The sequence below is a fragment of the Moschus berezovskii genome, chromosome 11 (assembly GCF_049115385.1).
Source record: "Moschus berezovskii isolate FMDL1 chromosome 11, NW_MosBer_1.0, whole genome shotgun sequence".
In the NCBI taxonomy this organism is placed as follows: Eukaryota; Metazoa; Chordata; class Mammalia; order Artiodactyla; family Moschidae; genus Moschus; species Moschus berezovskii.
In genome coordinates this window covers 9,004,104-9,020,843 of record NC_142470.1, presented here as the reverse complement: position 1 = coordinate 9,020,843, position 16,740 = coordinate 9,004,104, and the positions used below count along the sequence as shown (strand labels likewise).

General features: G+C 48.2%; 1 protein-coding gene across 14 annotated transcripts in view; it reads left to right on the top strand.

Annotated features, from left to right (window-relative positions):
• Window positions 1-16,740, top strand: part of RALGPS1 (Ral GEF with PH domain and SH3 binding motif 1) — a 295,201-nt gene that overhangs the window by 133,251 nt on the left and 145,210 nt on the right. For all 14 annotated transcript variants that reach the window (XM_055400228.2, XM_055400227.2, XM_055400222.2 and 11 more), the window contains one exon: window positions 1,436-1,562. In XM_055400228.2, the coding sequence (XP_055256203.1) occupies window positions 1,436-1,562 (127 nt within the window). The remainder of the gene's footprint in view (window positions 1-1,435; window positions 1,563-16,740) is intronic.

The window sequence follows — 16,740 nt, the reverse complement described above, 5'->3', positions numbered from 1 at the left end:
CGTCATTTCAGCTTTTTCTTTTGCCTCTCCTCTCTGAAGTCCTTAAGCTGTCACTGCTCAGCTGGGCTGTTGCACAGCTGCATCCTCTGTGACTCCAGAGGCTGAGGATCAAGGAATTAGCCAAGGCAACTTGAGTTCCCTGATGCACCAGACATGGCCTCAGTCTGGGATTTGCAGACCTGGGTCCCAGGAACCCAAAGGGCCACTTCAGTTTGAAAGGCTGGCTTCCTCTGATGCTGGGCAGTACTGCTCTCCTTCTCTCTGCTGTATGATGGAGCTGTTGGCCACTGGCCTACGTTAGTCTGATGGATGTGGCAGGGTGGCTGGTCCTGGTCCTTGCACAGACCATGGGGTCTCAAAGGATGCTCCTGGCCTAGAGTCCCTCTCCACTTATGCTCCTGGGCTCAGCCATGGATCTCAGATCCCAGAGGCACTGGCCCTGGAAGCTAAACTTGGGGGTTTCCAACATCAGCCACGTGCTGTGCCAGAGCCAACCCTCTCCACCTACCCTTTCCTGTATCCTCTTTTCAAGCCTGCTCTCGGCCTAGATTCCTTTCCTCAAAGCCATTTTATTCAAGGAGCCTCATTGCCATTTCCTGGCACTGGGCCTTGATGTAGGACTTGCAGGATGACCACAGCATCAGGCCTGGAGAACCAGGATTCAGTTTCTGTTCCTTTCTTCCAGGAAGCCTCCTTATGAACACAGAGCCATCCTTTCCCTGGTGACCAGCTTCACATACCAGAGATCTCAGTCATAAAAGATCTTACTTCTCTAATCTCTGGGCTGTGGGTATCTGCTTATCCTATAGTTGCATAACTAGATCACCCCTTAGATGACAGCATATGGAAAAAAGTTTAGTTTATTTTGACTAAAACACTGTAGCCAGTAAATAAGACACAGCCGTGGACCACAGGGGATCTGGAGGAGATAGCCCTGATTGGAGAGATGGCCTGGCTAGGTGCACAGAATGGGCAGGCGGAGTGGGTGTCATTTTTGGGGCCCTCAGCAATGCCAGAGACGTTGAGGAGGAGTAAGAAGTTGTGGACCCGGGGAGAGGGAGCTAATGGGGCTGTGGAATAGCTCTGGGTGACCTTCAGGAATTTGCTTTACTCTCTGAGCTCCTCGTTGGGTCCGTGCACCGCGGTGGTGGTCATTATGCAGGGGATTCTGGTGTCATACAGAACAATGGACTCGCTAGCTCTGGAGGGTACCTTCTAAGTGTAAGGTTTTATGAAAAATGACCAAGTTGAGCTGTAAAACGTTCCATCTCCACAAGACAGAGCTTCTTACAGTGCTTAGTTGCACCCAGGATTCTGCGGACCACAGACATACCATTTAGCATGTTTCCTTTTATTTTTTGTTCACAGCTGTCCTCTTTAGCTTCTTCTAGTTTATTTGTCTTCTGTCTCATACTCTGTTTTTTTCTCCCACCAGCTTTTGAATCGAAAAGACAAGACCACCTTTGAGAAGCTGGACTACCTGATGTCCAAAGAAGATAATTACAAGCGGACTCGAGAATATATCCGAAGCCTGAAGATGGTTCCCAGTATTCCCTATCTAGGTAGGAGTCTGAATCAGATTATTGTTTTTTAAGAAACCTGCTCAGCGCCATATGAGATGTTTTTACAGTTTCTAGTTGAGAAAGTTCCACAAAGCAGCATGGGTCATGGATAATGAGATGATTGGTTGGCTCTTCGGGTTAGAACAGGCTGTTGATATTCCCTGAGAATGGGGACTTCCTGATGAGGGTCCTGGAGCAAGGGATATTCTGCTGCTGATACAGATGCCCAGTGAATCCCAAGCCTCCCCAACCTGCAGCTCAGAAGGATCACGAGACTCTTACTGGTCTTTCCACATCCTTCTTAACTGGGGGAATGTGCCAGTCACTCAGTTGCGTCCAACTCTGTGACCCCATGGATGGGGGCCTGCCGGGCTCCTCCGTCCTGGGATTTTTCAGGCAAGAATACTGGAGTAGGTTGCCATTCCCTTTTGCAGGGGATCTTCCCAACCCAGGGATCAAACCCGGGTCTCCCGCATTGTTGGCAGACTCTACCGTTCTGAGCCTCTAGGGAAGACTGAACTGGGGGAACTCAGGCCCAAACCCCTCTGTTCTAGTTCTCTGGGCATTATTAATATATTATATAAGATTTGTCCCAATGAAATTATTATAATGATTATTGATTTTACTGATTCAAAAATAATATGTGTTTATTGCAAGGAATTAGGAAGATAAGATTAGTATCGTTTGTTATCTCATCCAGAGATGATCATTATTTGGCTTCAGATCCTTTCATTTGTTTGGGTGCATGCAAAATCTGTATGTTTACTCTATTGTGAACATTTAATATTATTACTTACATTTCTATACTATGACTCAGTCCCACTTGGATTTGTCCAACTGAAATCTGCTCTCTAAAACTGACATATAAATTGTCTCTACATTTTTGTTATTAAAATTCTGCAGTGGCCATCCCTGTTGCGGAAATTTCCTATGTGTAATTATGATTATTATATTCTAAGAGATTCCTGGAAGTGTGATTATTGGGTCAAAACTTATGCACAATTGTATGCCTTTTCATATATATTTTCAAAATGCTCTCTGTAGAGGTTGTAGCAACTTATGTTCATGTTAGAGGGTGAAGAAATCGCCTGTTTTTCCCATGTGCACAAATGCTTTCTATTTTCATGTGCTTTTTTCCTTTATCATTCCTTTTTTATTCCTTTGCCAGTTTGACAGGTGAAAAATACTTCTTATAGTTTGGTTTTCACAGTTATGGTAATTTTATGATATAAAATAATACGAAGAACAAGGAAAATTAAGATTTTATGAATATGACCCCTTATGGATATTAATTTTCAGATTATGGATATTAATTTTCAGAAATCTAGTGCAAGTTTTTTGAGATACATTTTTGACAACTTTTAAATGTCCTCTATGAGCATTGTGTATTCAGTTTTTTAATTCCTTTAAAACTAATTTGGAAAATTTAACTTTAGTAGAAAATTGTCCATTTGATCTAAGTTTTCAAAATGATTAACATAAAGTTTTTCCTCACTTAATTTGTTTTGACTGAAAAGTTTTGTGTAATTGCTTATACATTTTAACCTCCTGTGTATATGAGGTTATATTTGCTTCGCATTCCTAATAGTTTGCATTTTCATTTTCTCTTTATTTTTTTTTTAATTTGCTTTCCCAGAGGTATGTCTGTTGGTCTTTCCGAAGGATTAGACTCTGTATTTGTGTATCAGTCACACTGTCTTCCTGCTTTCTTATCTACTATATTCCATCAGTCTAGGATGTGCCTTTTCTCTCCACATTTTTAAACCTCTCAAATTGGGATGCATCTTTCAGTGAGTGGTAATAAAGCATTGTGACGCTGGTTAATTGGCAGCGGTGTTCCTTATGATACATAAAATAATGGTGCATCCTAAATTTATAATAGATGACATCCTAAATTTGATGAAATATGCAATTTATTCTTTTGTCTCTTACGACTCATTTCTTCTGCTTTACTTAAGTTGTTTTGTTATTGTAAACAAATTATTGGCTTATTTGTGTATACATTATTCTTTCCACTTTCACTGGAAAATAGTTACTGGTATACATTTCCCTCTAACTGATACTTTTGTTGTATTCTACGTGTTTAAATGTATAGTATGCTCAGCGATAGTCTTAAAAGTGTTCAATAATTATAGCTTCAATTTTTTTAATGCAAGTGTTATTTAAGGTAGTGGTGTTTTAAATTTCCAAGGGCTTGAGTTTTTTGTTTTTTTCAAATGGCTTTATTGAGTTGTAATTCATGTATCACCCATTTAAAGTGTACAACCAGTGGTTTTAGAATATTCACAAAGCTCTGCAACCATCTGCAAAATCAATTTTAGAATGTCTTCATCACCCAAAGGGAAATCCCGAGCCTGTTCGTAGTCACTCCTTTTCCTCTAGCCACCTCTCTTCCACCCCCTCACCTTCAGCCCTGCTGCTGCTAAGTCACTTCAGTCGTGTCCGACTCTGTGTGACCCCATAGACAGCAGTCCACCAGGCTCCCCCGTCCCTGGGATTCTCCAGGCAAGAACACTGGAGTGGGTCGCCATTTCCTTCTCCAGTGTGTGAAAGTGAAAAGTGAAAGTGAAGTCGCTCAGTCGTGTCTGACCCTTAGCGACCCCACGGACTGCAGCCCACCAGGCTGCTCCATCCATGGGATTTTCTAGACAACTGCTAATGTATTTTCTGCCCTCATAGATTTGCTCGTTTGGGACATTTCATATGAATTGAATTGTACAGTGTAGTCTTATGACTGGCTTCTTTCCCTGAATGTTATGTTTTCAAGGTTCATCCATGTTAGAGCATGATCAGAATTTCATTCCTTCTTATTGCCAAGTAGTATTCCATTGACTGGATGCACCACATTTTATTCTTTTAAAAATTAATTTATTTGATCTCTGGCTGTGCTGGGTCTCTGTTGCTGCGCACGTTTTTCTCTAGTTGCAGTGAACACGGGCTAATCTCTAGTTGCAGTACCTGGACTTCTCACTGCAGTAGCTTTTCTTGTCGCAGAGCATGGACTCTGCAGAGCACCTGCTCAGTAGTTGTAGCACACGCGCTTAGTTGCTCCTCAGCATGTGGGATCTTCCCGAACCAGGGATCAAACCCTTGTCTCCTGCATTGGCAGGTGGATTCTTTACCACTGAGTCACCAGGGGAGCCCCACCACATTTTATTTATCTGTTCATCATTTGAGGGACATATGAGTTGTTTCACTTTTGTGTTACTGTGGATAACACCCCTATGAAGGGCTTTGGTTTTTAAGAACAGTCTTCTCTCTAATTTTTTCAACATTGGTTTTAGGATATATGAGCCATATGCTTTTGAGGTTTTTTAAAAAATGTTGATATTTATCTTGTTCAATATAAGATCAATTTGTGTAAATGTTTCATGGGTGCTGGAGAAGATGTAATCTCACAAGTTACTCTTATAATTACATTATAACATTCAGATTTTTCATTTTTGACAACCTGGTCCATCAAGAACAGAAATATGTGTTAGAGTCACTTTGCAGTTCTAATAGTTTCTGCCTTACGTTATTTCATATACAGTTGGCCCTCCATACCTCTGGGTTCTGCATTCATGGATTCAGCCAACCCTTGGCTGAAAATATTTGAAAAAAGAAATCCACAAAGTTCCAAAAAGCAAAGTTTGAATTTGCCATATGCTGGCAACTATTTCCATAGCATTTACATCGTATTAAGTATTATAAGTAACCCAGAGATGATGTAAAGTATAGGGGAGGGTGTGCGTAGGTTGTATGCAAATTCTATGGCATTTTACATAAGGGACTTGAGCATCCCTGGATTTGAGTATCTGCAGAGGTCCTGGAGCCAATCCCATGTGGATATCAATGACTGAATAGATGTTTTTAACAGTTGCAGATTTGTTATGAAGGGTCCCATACAAAATTATTTTGATTCCATTTATTATTTGCTTTTATTTCATTGATGTTGAATCTGTGAAATCTGATTTATTTTTCCTTTGCATTCATTTCATGAATCTTTGACTGTATTTTGCATTTTGATATTTTAAATTGTTTTGTCTTAAATGTGATTCTTAAAAATTATGTTTGTGTGTGCTTAGTCGCTCAGTTGTGTCCGACTCTTTGCGACCCCATGGACTGCAGCCCGCCAGGCTCTTCTGTCCATGGGATTCTCCAGGCAAGAACACTGGAGTGGGTTTCCATGCCCTCCTCCAGAAATCATATTTAGTTGGGCCCAATATGAGAGACCTTGCCTTTTAGTAGGGGAGTAAAAGTCTTTCCCGTGTGTTTAGACTTAAGCAATGTTATTGAACTATCATTCTTTTTTTTTTTTTTTCACTTTCTTATCCTTTCCTTGTTCTCATCTTATAGGTTGCTGTAAACTTGTTGTCCTTCCATCTGGGTGACCATGGGGGTGAATCACCATCTCAGATATGTAGATGGTTGGGCATGCCCAGCTGCCAAGCCCATTCCCACCTTGCCTGAGGCTGATCGATCGGAAAATGGGTTGGTGACATTAGGGTGGGGGCAACCCCTGGTTTAACTAGCATAGGTGCTCCAGGGTTAAGGATGGCCTCTTCTCTCTCATAAAATGATCACTAGAATTGCTGTTGATCCTCTGCTTCCTCTGGGCATGGCACTTGGCTAGGTGTTTTAATGCGTCAACTCAGTGAATGCTCACCATGGCCCAGTGAGTAAGCAGGTGCTGAGAGGTTGCCTTGGGTCACATAACAGGAGCGCGGCAGAGCCAGGCCTCAGCCCAGATGGCCTGGCTGTCAGCCCTTGGCTCTGACGCTGCCCTCTCCCGACTCCCCACCTCCACTGCTCAGGTCATTATCCTCCCTTTCAATTGTCACCTGTGTGTCCTCTGCTATTTATGACTTGTGGATGGTCTCCATCGGACACTAGTATGGTGGGGTTAATAATACACTTGCGATTAATAATACAGTGGGATTAATACACTGTATACAAATGAGGTAAATTGTCTTGGCACTTTGCTGGGACACTGTTCATGGACCACAAAGCAGTGGGATCTTGGGCTTCTGAGGGGTTGGTCATTGGACCTCAGCCAAGGGCAGACTGGACCAATACTGTCTCCCCTTGCTAACCTGTGTCCCTTCTCGTCAGACTAAGCGTATGCTTCCAGACCCCTCCCCTTCAGATGAGTCCCCCGTTCAGACCGCTGGCTAGATGCCCCTCATGAGTGACCACGTCAGGCCGAAGGACAGGTCCGCTCTTCCAGCAGACATGTAGCCTGTGCCCCAGTCCAACACCACTGAGTTTCTGGACGGACCCCCTCTGCTTGTCCTTGGTCATCTCATCGCAGCTGCATTTCTGGCAGGTCCTCCCTGAGAGGTTCTGTGTGGGCCTCTGTTCTCCAGGAAGACCCTCCTGCTGGCCCCCAAGTGAGCCCCCTCCATGGCCTGCTCCTGTCCCTTCAGCCCCACGAGGATCTCCCTCCCCTCTTAAGCCAGCTGGGCTGCACTTTTCATCCTCGCACCAGAACGACTCCTGACACGTACATGTCAGATGGAAAGAACAGGAGGCGGATCCACCGTGCTTTCTGTCCTCGGGATGCTGTGTGAGGGTTTACGATGGGGTGTGGGGGTGCACGATTTCATTAAAAAGAATGAAACAAAACCCCATCCTGAGGGCAGCTGGGGCCTCCCTGCCCTCTGTGGCTGTGGAGAGACCCTGCCCAAATGCAGGTTGTGGTTTTATTACTAGATTCCTCTTGAAATCCCAGCTTGTCCTAGGGATGGATTTGTTTATCAAAAGAGGAAATGTTACATAATTCCTGGAAAGTACAATATAGGAAAAAATGTCTGAAACCATTTCTTTTTCCCCTGGCAACGTCCTCACTGTAGGTCTTTCCCTGGGGGAGAGGGAGTTATTCTCTGGGAGGGACTTGAGGTCAGTCCTTGATATTTTCAGCTGCTGTGTTCGTTTAGTTCCTGCTTGAGACCTCGAACGCTGCTTCAGTGGTTATTTGCCTCTGATAACCAAGTATGGGTTTTCTTTTGGTAACAATTCTTTTAAACCACTGTGGAAGGTTCGACACCACCTGGTTTCCTGGGACCGGCCATTCCCACCCGTGTCTCTTACTCCATGTAAAGATTTCCTCATGTAGTGCTAGCAGTTGTTATTAACCGTGTGGGTGTGTGTTCCAGCTCCTTTCGATGCGAATTTTAGAGCCAGTTGGCTGCACTTTGGTGCACTGTTTCTCGTGAAACATAATTTAAAAAACACTGAGGGAAAAACTTACCACATTTTAAAAATAAGACTCTCTTTGTCTCAAAAAGTTTATTCTCATTTACTTCAGAGTGCAAAAACAGTGGTGGGAAATAGTCGAGTCAGTTATTTGCAGCTTAATTTTATCTGATAGCAGCTCCTTGTAAATACCCAGTTTGGGTCAAAATGATAACAGAAGCAGGCCGTGAGCTGTGAAGAGTAGCTACAGCATTTGTTTCTAAGCAGCTTTATTGACTTACAGGGTGTTTGGTTTTTAGTACCTATAATTCCCTCCAGGAAATAGCTAAATAAAATTAGGAATGTATTGGATTTTAAAAGGGTTAGAGCCTGATTCTAAAAGTAACTGTAGGCAGTGTGGAAAATGGTGATCTCTCTCAAGGAACAAAAACTAGGCATCCTGACAGTTCTGAATAGTAAAGAGAACATTTAGATTCTCGGTTGTATGTGAAGTACATTTCTAGAATCTAAGCTGTTCCTTCAAACAAACAAACCCTTCCATTTTTTTAAGAGTAAGGCTTTATTTTCAGATAGAGACTCTGAAGTTTAAAATAAAGGCAAGTTGTTTCCAGATTCAGAGTATAAAGTTAAGAGACCTAAACTGAGGGGTATCTAAAGGACTTTGGAAAAGAAGTAGTTATTGGCCAAAAAGAAGGGTTTAATCCCGATGCCCCAAAGCCCCCAGAACAGGTGGCAAGGGAGGGGCTCCCGCTCTGGGCCTGAGGGCAGCACACACCAGGCCCTTTGCAGGGTGGGCATCAGACTCCGGTTCTGCTCCCGTGGAGCTCACGGCCTGGATCTGATCACCGGCAGCGCACTAGAAACCAAATGAGCTAAGCACCGTGGAGGGAAAGGCAGAGGAGCAACTAAAGGGGGCCTGTCCCAAGCTGGGGGCCGGAAACCCTGAAAGATGAATAAGCTGGGCGAGGAGGTGGGATGTGAGTGTCCCAGACAAAGAAAACAGCTTGTGCAAGAGCCCTGAAGTGGGGAAAGATGATGTTTGTTGGAAAAACTGGTTGGAGAGTAGAGAATGCTGGGGGCGCAGGGCGAGAGGGTCATGAGAAGCGGCTGGAGTGAGAGGGAGGTTGGGTCTCTTAGAGCCTAGACACTGGGAGTGGGGGGCCCAGGGTCCAACCCCCACGAGCAGTGGAAGATCAGGAGGGTTTAAGAGTATGGGCGTGGCTGGCTTGGGCTTGCCTCAAACATGGGTCTCCTGGCCGACAGCAGATGCCCGGCTTAGAGAAAGTCAGGCTGTAAGAGGGAAGGCCAGGCCGGTGACCATGCGGAAGCCTGTGGCACATAACTGTGTTTCAGAAATTGTTAGGGGTAGGAGAGGGAAAGCCCTTTTGAAAGCAGTTCATTTTTGAGCAAAAGCTTGGAAAGACCTAAAACAGATTTCAGTGAGCATGTCTGCCTGATGGAGATGCATCATCAGGATGAGGGAGATGGCGTCTCCCTATACCTGGGCTTTGGGGATGAAGATGTGTGTGCATTCAAGCAGAGATGAAAGGGCATGGACATGCGCTCTCTTGATTGTCCTCCGCATGGCAGGAGGGCTTGAGCTGAAGGATGCCGGCAGAGCTTCTGCTTCCCCCTTGGTGGGGGCCTCCGCCACCCCAGGATCAAAGTTGGGTGGTTCCCAAGTCAGGGTGACCACAGTATTATCCAGCTGTCCCCAGGCTTGTCAGCATTAAGGGCAATCCTTTCCTTTAATGCCCAATTGAAAAAATTCCATTCCACATGCAGGAAATCCAGGCTTTTTTCCCCACCCCACGTGTTTGCAAGAATCCCCAAGGAATACTCATTTGTTCCACAGATCCATCCTGGTCATTCCTGGAGCCTCAGCCTGCTGCCTGGCCGCAAACCTCTGATCCCTCCCTCCAGTCATCTCCTGCTTTCCTACCCTGTCTCTCCAGCTGGACCCGTGTGGAACCAGGCTCCTCCCTCCTTAGCCAGGGAAGCACAGCTTGGGGCTGGCTGAGGGATGTCGAGTCCACAGAGAAAAGCCTGCGTTCCAGAATGCCTGCTCCTGGAGCCCAGGGCCATGCCCCTTGCCTTCTCTGCCCAACAGCCACGAGCTGCAGGCCCTGACCTGCTGCCCTCCCTCCTGAGCCCGGAGAGCCTTAGATCAGGTCTCTCCTTCCCCCAGATCAAGGCTTCCACCCCCTCAGTGGCCCAGCAGGCAGGGGAAAGCCTTGTGCTTCTCAGTCAGCAGAGTAACACAAAGACACAACACATCTGCACGGAAGGAATCCTTTCCCATTATTTTGTCTAGTCGTCAGCTGCATATGATCTCAAACCTCTCCCTTCCAGAGAGGATTTTACCTTTACTTTTGCAATCTCAGGATTTGTTACCTGAAGATCCACCAGTTTTCTGGGACTTCACAGTCCTGCTCGGTTTTTACAAAAAGCTCATGGATACAGCTTCCTTGGTGGCTCAGTGATTTAAAAAGTCCACCTGCTGATGCAGGAGCCACGGGTTCAGTCCCTGATCCAGGAAGATCCCACATGCAGAGGAGCAGCTAAGCCCATGCACCGCAACGACTGAAGCCCGCGCACCTAGAACCCGTGCTCAACAGCGAGAAGCCACCTCGACGAGAAGTCCGTGCACCGCAACTGGAGAGTAGCCCCCACTCGCCACAACTATAGAAGAGCCCGAGCGCAGCAACGAAGACCCAGTGCAGCCAAAAGTAAATAAATTCATTAAAACTTTTAAAAAAGCCAGTGGATGTTATTAAAACCCCCATTTTGCAAATGAAGAAATCCCTACAATTTCACTTATGACCTACCAAAGTCGTATGCCAGCTGGATACCAAGTTTAACTCAAGACTTGTTGTTCTCGGCTGGGGTTCCACCCACCTCAACTTATGCATCCTCTGTTTATCATCTCTGTCTCCATGGAGAGAAACAATGTGGGAAGAAAAACACGCTGGAGGGGAGGTTTGTTTCTTCCATGCTCTGTGGCCCAGAGCTGAGCACCTTGTTACACTGGTCCCTTCTGGGGCACAGGAAGGACTTGCAGTCAGGTTTTCTCTGGGTCAAGCAGTTTTGTGTGATCCCCAGGAGGACGTGAGAGCATGAGCCCATTTTTGTGCCAGTGAAGGTGTGTTTTCGTAGCGGGAACCGGTTAGAGTCATCAGGATGACTGCTCTCCTTTGAGTTTCATCTTTGAGTTTCTAATTAGAAGCTGACGGTGATAACAATGACTATTAGAGCACCCGTTCTTCACCACGTGGCAAGTGTTACACCAGACAGTTTACACACATTTCTCACTTAATCCTCCCAACTCGCCTTCCTTTCAGGGAGGCACTAATTTTTTTTTTTTTAACTTATTTTACAGCTGCGCAAGCTAAGAAAAACTCACTAAAAGTTTCACCACTTACTCGTGCCACTTTCTAATGGTGAGACCAGTTCTCAAACCCCGGTGACCCCAGTACCTGCTAACCTCAGAAGATGCCGAATTTCCCGCTAACAGCCCTTTACCCTCTAGGGGAAACCAGAGAGTAGGCAGAAAAGAGGAATGTCGCCAGGACCCTCCTGTGGTACGGGGGCTCAAGATGGGAGATGGAGGGCCCTGCCAGGGTCAGCCAGCCCTGAAGGGTTAGGGATACAGGAAAGGCTAGAGTTTCTCCAGCCTCAGGACTCACCTGGGGCCATTGGGATGTCTCTTTTGGAGAGAAAGTGGCCCCGAGAATCTGAGAGATTTCACGTGGTGGACAGCTTCTAAGACGGCCCCCAATGATTCCTTCTGTAGCCCCTTCCCGTGGAGCACGGCAGAACACACTGACTTGCTACTAGCAAATTGAGTATGACGGCAGTAATGGGACATCTCTCCAGGCTGCGGTTATTAAAGGGCTGTTTCTCTGTGGGGTGTTGCTCTCTTCTTCCTCCCCCTTGGCGCACACATCCACGGGGAATCCAGCTGCTGAGTATTTGGCAGTCCTGTGGAGAGGCCGGTGGTGAGGGTTTGAGGCCTGCCAGGAGGCACATGAGTGAGTTCAGAAGCAGATCCCGCCCAAGTGGAGCCTCCAGAGGAGACTGCAGCCCCGGCCGAAAGCTTTACTGCAGTCCCACGGGACACCTTGAGCCAGAGATACACCCAACTGAGACACACCCAGACACCTGACCCACAGAACTGCAAGATGGCAGATGTTCATTATTGTAGCTGCTAACTGTGGGGGTTACACAGTAATGGATAACCAGTGCATGGCACCACCTTTGTCACTACTTCCCATTTGTTGCTTTGTTGTTTCCACATCTGTACTGGACCAAAACCAGCTGGAAAACTCAGCACACAAAAGACTGTCAGGTTTTCAGTGTTAAAAAAAAAAACAAGACTTGAACTACCTGAAGTGTACTCATTCATCCATTGCACACATATTTTGTGTGGACCGCCATGGGAATTCAAGAGATGCTGCAGAAATAGAGGGCAAAACAGTGTCCTCAAGGTGCCCACGGACTTGCTGCAGGAGACACAGCAGGCCCTGGGACTGAACTAGGAGCAGGTTACAGTCAGGGCCAGAGAGAGACAGAGAGGCAAGTTCTAACTATAGGCATCGAGAAATGCCGAGGTACCCCACAAGGCAGCCTACACAATGGTGGAACAAGCCAGCAATTCCTGTATGTATTTTGGGTTTGCTGCATTGATGGAAGTCCAGAGCTGAGACCTGCTCCCTTGTGGAGGTAGGGCTGACCCAGACAAAGGACATGCAATCTCCCAAACAGAGCAGATGCCTCAGGCTGAACTCCAGACTATGGAAAGCAGGCTTTAGGGATGGAAAGACTCTTTTTCTCCCCCTCTCTCGTATTTAGTCTCTGGGGTCTCGGCTTCTAGTGGTGAAGATGGAGGTGTATACCCTAGGGCTGTGGGTGGCGAGCTGACGTCTGCAACAAGGGACTAGTGCAGGGGCAAAGAAGAAGGAATTACTTCCTACCTGCCCTTGACTGTTTATGGAGAGGACTCTGTGAACCCATAAATTCAGGACAAGCCATTGAGCCTCAGATTCCTTAGATGTATGCTATTTTCTTTTTACATTTTGGAGACAGTGTATTGGAGTAGTTAAGAGCCAGGGGGCTGCAGGCCAGCCACTTTCTTTCAGATCCTGACTCCACCGCTAATTAATTAGCTGAGTAATCTTGGAAATGTTACTTGCTTCCCCTCTGCCTCCCTCCATGGTCTTTAAAATGTGAATAATCACAGGATTTACCTCATGGGGTTGTTGGGAAGAGAAAATTGTTGCATGCAGTGAACCCCAGATAATCTTCTACACGGAGTAAACAATAATTATTTGCTGTAAAATATTTATCATAAAAAAAAAACCTCGATAAGAATAAAAACGGTCAGATGGCTCTCTGGGACAAGCAGGAAGTTCTGGGTCCCTCTCAAGCTATTTTTGAGAGGAGGAAATCCTCTAGGGCAGAGGTGGTGAATTCCAGCTGCTCTGTGAGCAAGAAGGGTGCCTGAGGACAAACTGACGAGGCCCGAAAGGTCCCAGGAAGTTATCCTCAGAAAGGCCTAGAGTGAGGCGTCCAGGTCTTCAGCGTCCCACGGGTGCCTCTTCAGGGCCGGGGTGCTGGCGGCAGTGGGGGTGAGAGCGTCACTCTGTGCGGCCGGGACGGCTGTGCCCAGTGCTGCCACTCCGCTCGCGCCGATCCTTTCCATTGGTTCTTGTTCAGTCGCCAGGTCACGTCTGACTCCTTTGCGACACCCCCGGACCGTAGCCCGCCAGGCTCCTCTGTCCATGGGATTTCCCAGTCAAGAACACTGGAGTGGGTTGCCATTTCCTTCTCCAAAGTGTGAAAGTGAAGTCGCTCAGTTGTGTCCGACTCTCAGTGACCCCATGGACTGCAGCCCGCCAGGCTCCTCCATCCATGGGATTCTCCAGTCAAGAATACTGGAGTGGGTTGCCATTTCCTTCTCCAGGGGATCTTCCCGACCCAGGGATTGAACTCTCGTCTCTCGTGTCTCCTGCATTGGCGGGTGGACTCTTTACCACTGAGCCACCTGGGAAGCCCACTGAACTCTTCAAATGACAGAGTAACACATTCTTTGTCGTAAAACTTATTTACCCTAGAAAGTCTCTGCTTTGCAGAGGCAGCCAGTGTTGACAGGTGAGTGTGTCCTTCCGGGCACTTGAATTCACACATACAAGTATCTGAGCATGTGGGGGTGTGCGAAGAGTCTTGTTTTTTTAACCAAACTGGGAACATTTGGGTAAACAGTCTGTTTTGCACCTTACTTTTTGTTCCCCTTGAAGTGCAGTGGGTATTGTTCAGTGGCAGCAAGTACCCGACTCCTGCGTTCTTCCCCGGGGCTCCGTGGCACCCACAGCCATGTGGTGGTCTGTCAGACTGGGGCCTGGACATGAGTCGATTTGTTAGGCCCCGATTAATAAACACTTAGGTCATTTGTACTTTTCCCCTTGGACGGATGCTGCGGTGGAGAACACCTTTGTGCGTGTGTCTTTGCTCACCTGTCAGGGTATTTCTGAAACACTGTGAGCCGGAGGTGGAATTGCTGGGTGAAGATGATGAGTGGCGCTGCTGAGGACCCGGCTGCACTGCGCTCCCACCAGCTGTGCCTGCCTGCCTGCCTTCTCCATTCCCAGCAGCGCTGGCCTTTACCTACCAGTGACTTACGATGAAATGACAGGGGAAGGAGGGCCTGTAGTTTTAATACACATTTCTCCACCCACAAGTTCTTTGTGCAGATAAGTTCTGCTTCCTGCTTCAAGGCTGTGCTCCCTGGGCCTGGGCTTGGCAGCCGGGCTGTCCGGCCTCCTACCCGGCTGTCCCTGCTTCCTGCCTCTCACCCTGAATGTCCATCCTCAGTCCCCCTCCCCGTATCGCCAGCACGGCTCTGCGCTGCCCTGTGCAGAGGCGCTGACAGAAGTCCACGCCTGGCATACTCGCCTTGGGCTGGGTCGGCTTCCCCAGCTCCAAGGAAGCTGTGTGCTTCTTCTAATTCTCCCCGCTCTTTGGGTGACTGGGGCGTGGGCCTGTGTCTAAACACGGCTCCAGAGGCAATTAATTCCATTCCCTCTTAGCTACTCCTCGACTCCTTAGGCACTCGGGAGGGGCTCTGCTACAGGTCAGGGCCAGTGTGACTGGTCCACCCTTGCCCAGGGAGCCGTCTTCCTCACGTGAGACATTCTTCAGCTCCAGGAGGGCACATGGACCGCCTCAGAGGAAAGGGGTCACCCCTGACCAGCCCGTGGAGACAGATGTATCATGACCATTGGCTAGCGGGGGAGGTGCCGCATGTGGAAGCGCTTGGGGAAGGCTGCACAGATGGGAGGGATTATCTGTGTCTGGGCTCCCATGTGTGGGTGAGCTGGCCCGGGATGCCCCAGGTCAGGAGAGACGGGAGTACCGGAGTGTCCCAGGGATGGTAGATACCAAGACATGTGTCCACAAGGAGCACAATCCCAGACTGGGGCTGGTTCCGGCCTCACTGTGAGATCTGAGAGAGACTAGCCAAGCAAGCCCGGGTTCTGAAGCTGTGGAGATGGGAGACAAGCCAGCACAGCAGGGACCCAGTTACCAGATAGTGCAGACCAAGGCTTGGATGAGATGAAATTGGTGCACGAGGTGACAGCCAGACCAGTCACAAGTGGGACACTTCCCATGCCAAAGGGCGAGGCTTAGTCCGTAGATTGTCTGACAAGAGAAAAGGAGAAAGGCAGGGCCAGCCCCATGAGTCCTGGCAAAGGACTGGAAGCCCCAGGAAGCTGAGCAGCGTCCTCCATCACTGCCCTTACTCTTCTGTGCCGTCAACATGGGGCTAAATTGGGCAAACAGCCCTGGCCTGACTTCCTGACGTCTGGGGCCCTACCGTCTATCCAGCTGCTTTTGCACAGGCAGGCTGGCCGGCCACCTCACACATCTGCTTCTGTGGGCAGCGGACTCCTTGCCTTGTGATCCTCAGACATACAAGGACGCGATGATGGAGTGAGGGAGGAGCCTTAGTGGTTTCATTTCATCTTTGGTGACTGAGATCTAATCCTCCCAGAAGCAGGAGCTCAAGAGTCAGACAAGCTCAAGCTCAAACCCTGAGTGTCCCAGGCTACATGTTCTCAGGCCAGTCACCTAGGGCCCATGAACCTCAATTTCTGTTACGTTGAAGGGAGGCTAATTGTAGAACCCACCTCACAGGGTAGTTGTGAAGGTTTAGACAGACGCACATGGTGCCTGGCGCATGGAAAGCACCCGCCCACAGGTGGTGGGTGGCATCAGTGTTATCTAGAGGAAATACTGCCTGGAAGAGCCCAGCAGCAGGGGACTTGTGGCCTCCTGTATCCATGGAGGCTGTTGAGAAACTCCGCGTATCCAGGAAGGGCAGGAAGAGCCCCATCTGGGCACAGCTGTGTGTCATGTTTAGTGACACAGCTGAGCCTGGAGGGCAAGCGTCCACAGGGGAGGAGCTGGGAACGGGACATGATGTAACGAATAACGGACAGAATCCATCTAGCAGGCAAAGTGCAGTCTCCAACCACAGCTGGAGTATTGCCTGGACACCCCCGTGGGTACAGCACCAGCTTTGACCTCTCCTCCCGTGGGACCCTGGGAACTTCCCCTACTCCCTCCACTGCCTTGAGCACCAGCAGCCGTGTGCCTTCCGCCCAGCTCTGCTTGGAGTCCAGTCCATAGAAGTGAGGTGGACGACCAGCTGGAACGGGCCAGTTGGGTCCTCTGGCTGGGAGCTAGCCGGGGAGGAGAGGGCCTTCAGGTCTTTGCTGGCACTCAGTCGGGGAGGACATGTGAGCTCAGAAATTCCATGCTGGGAAAAGCAGATCCTCTCTCAATGAGAAACAGAGACCCTGCAGGCAAGGGGAAGGGGAAGGGAAGGGAGAGAGGCCAAGAGGTGGCCGCCTGGCCTCTTGAAGGCCTTCCAGGCAGTTTCTGGTTCCTGGCCCTTGTGAGGCCCAGCTGCATCCCTGCTCATGGACTCCGGGAGATACCT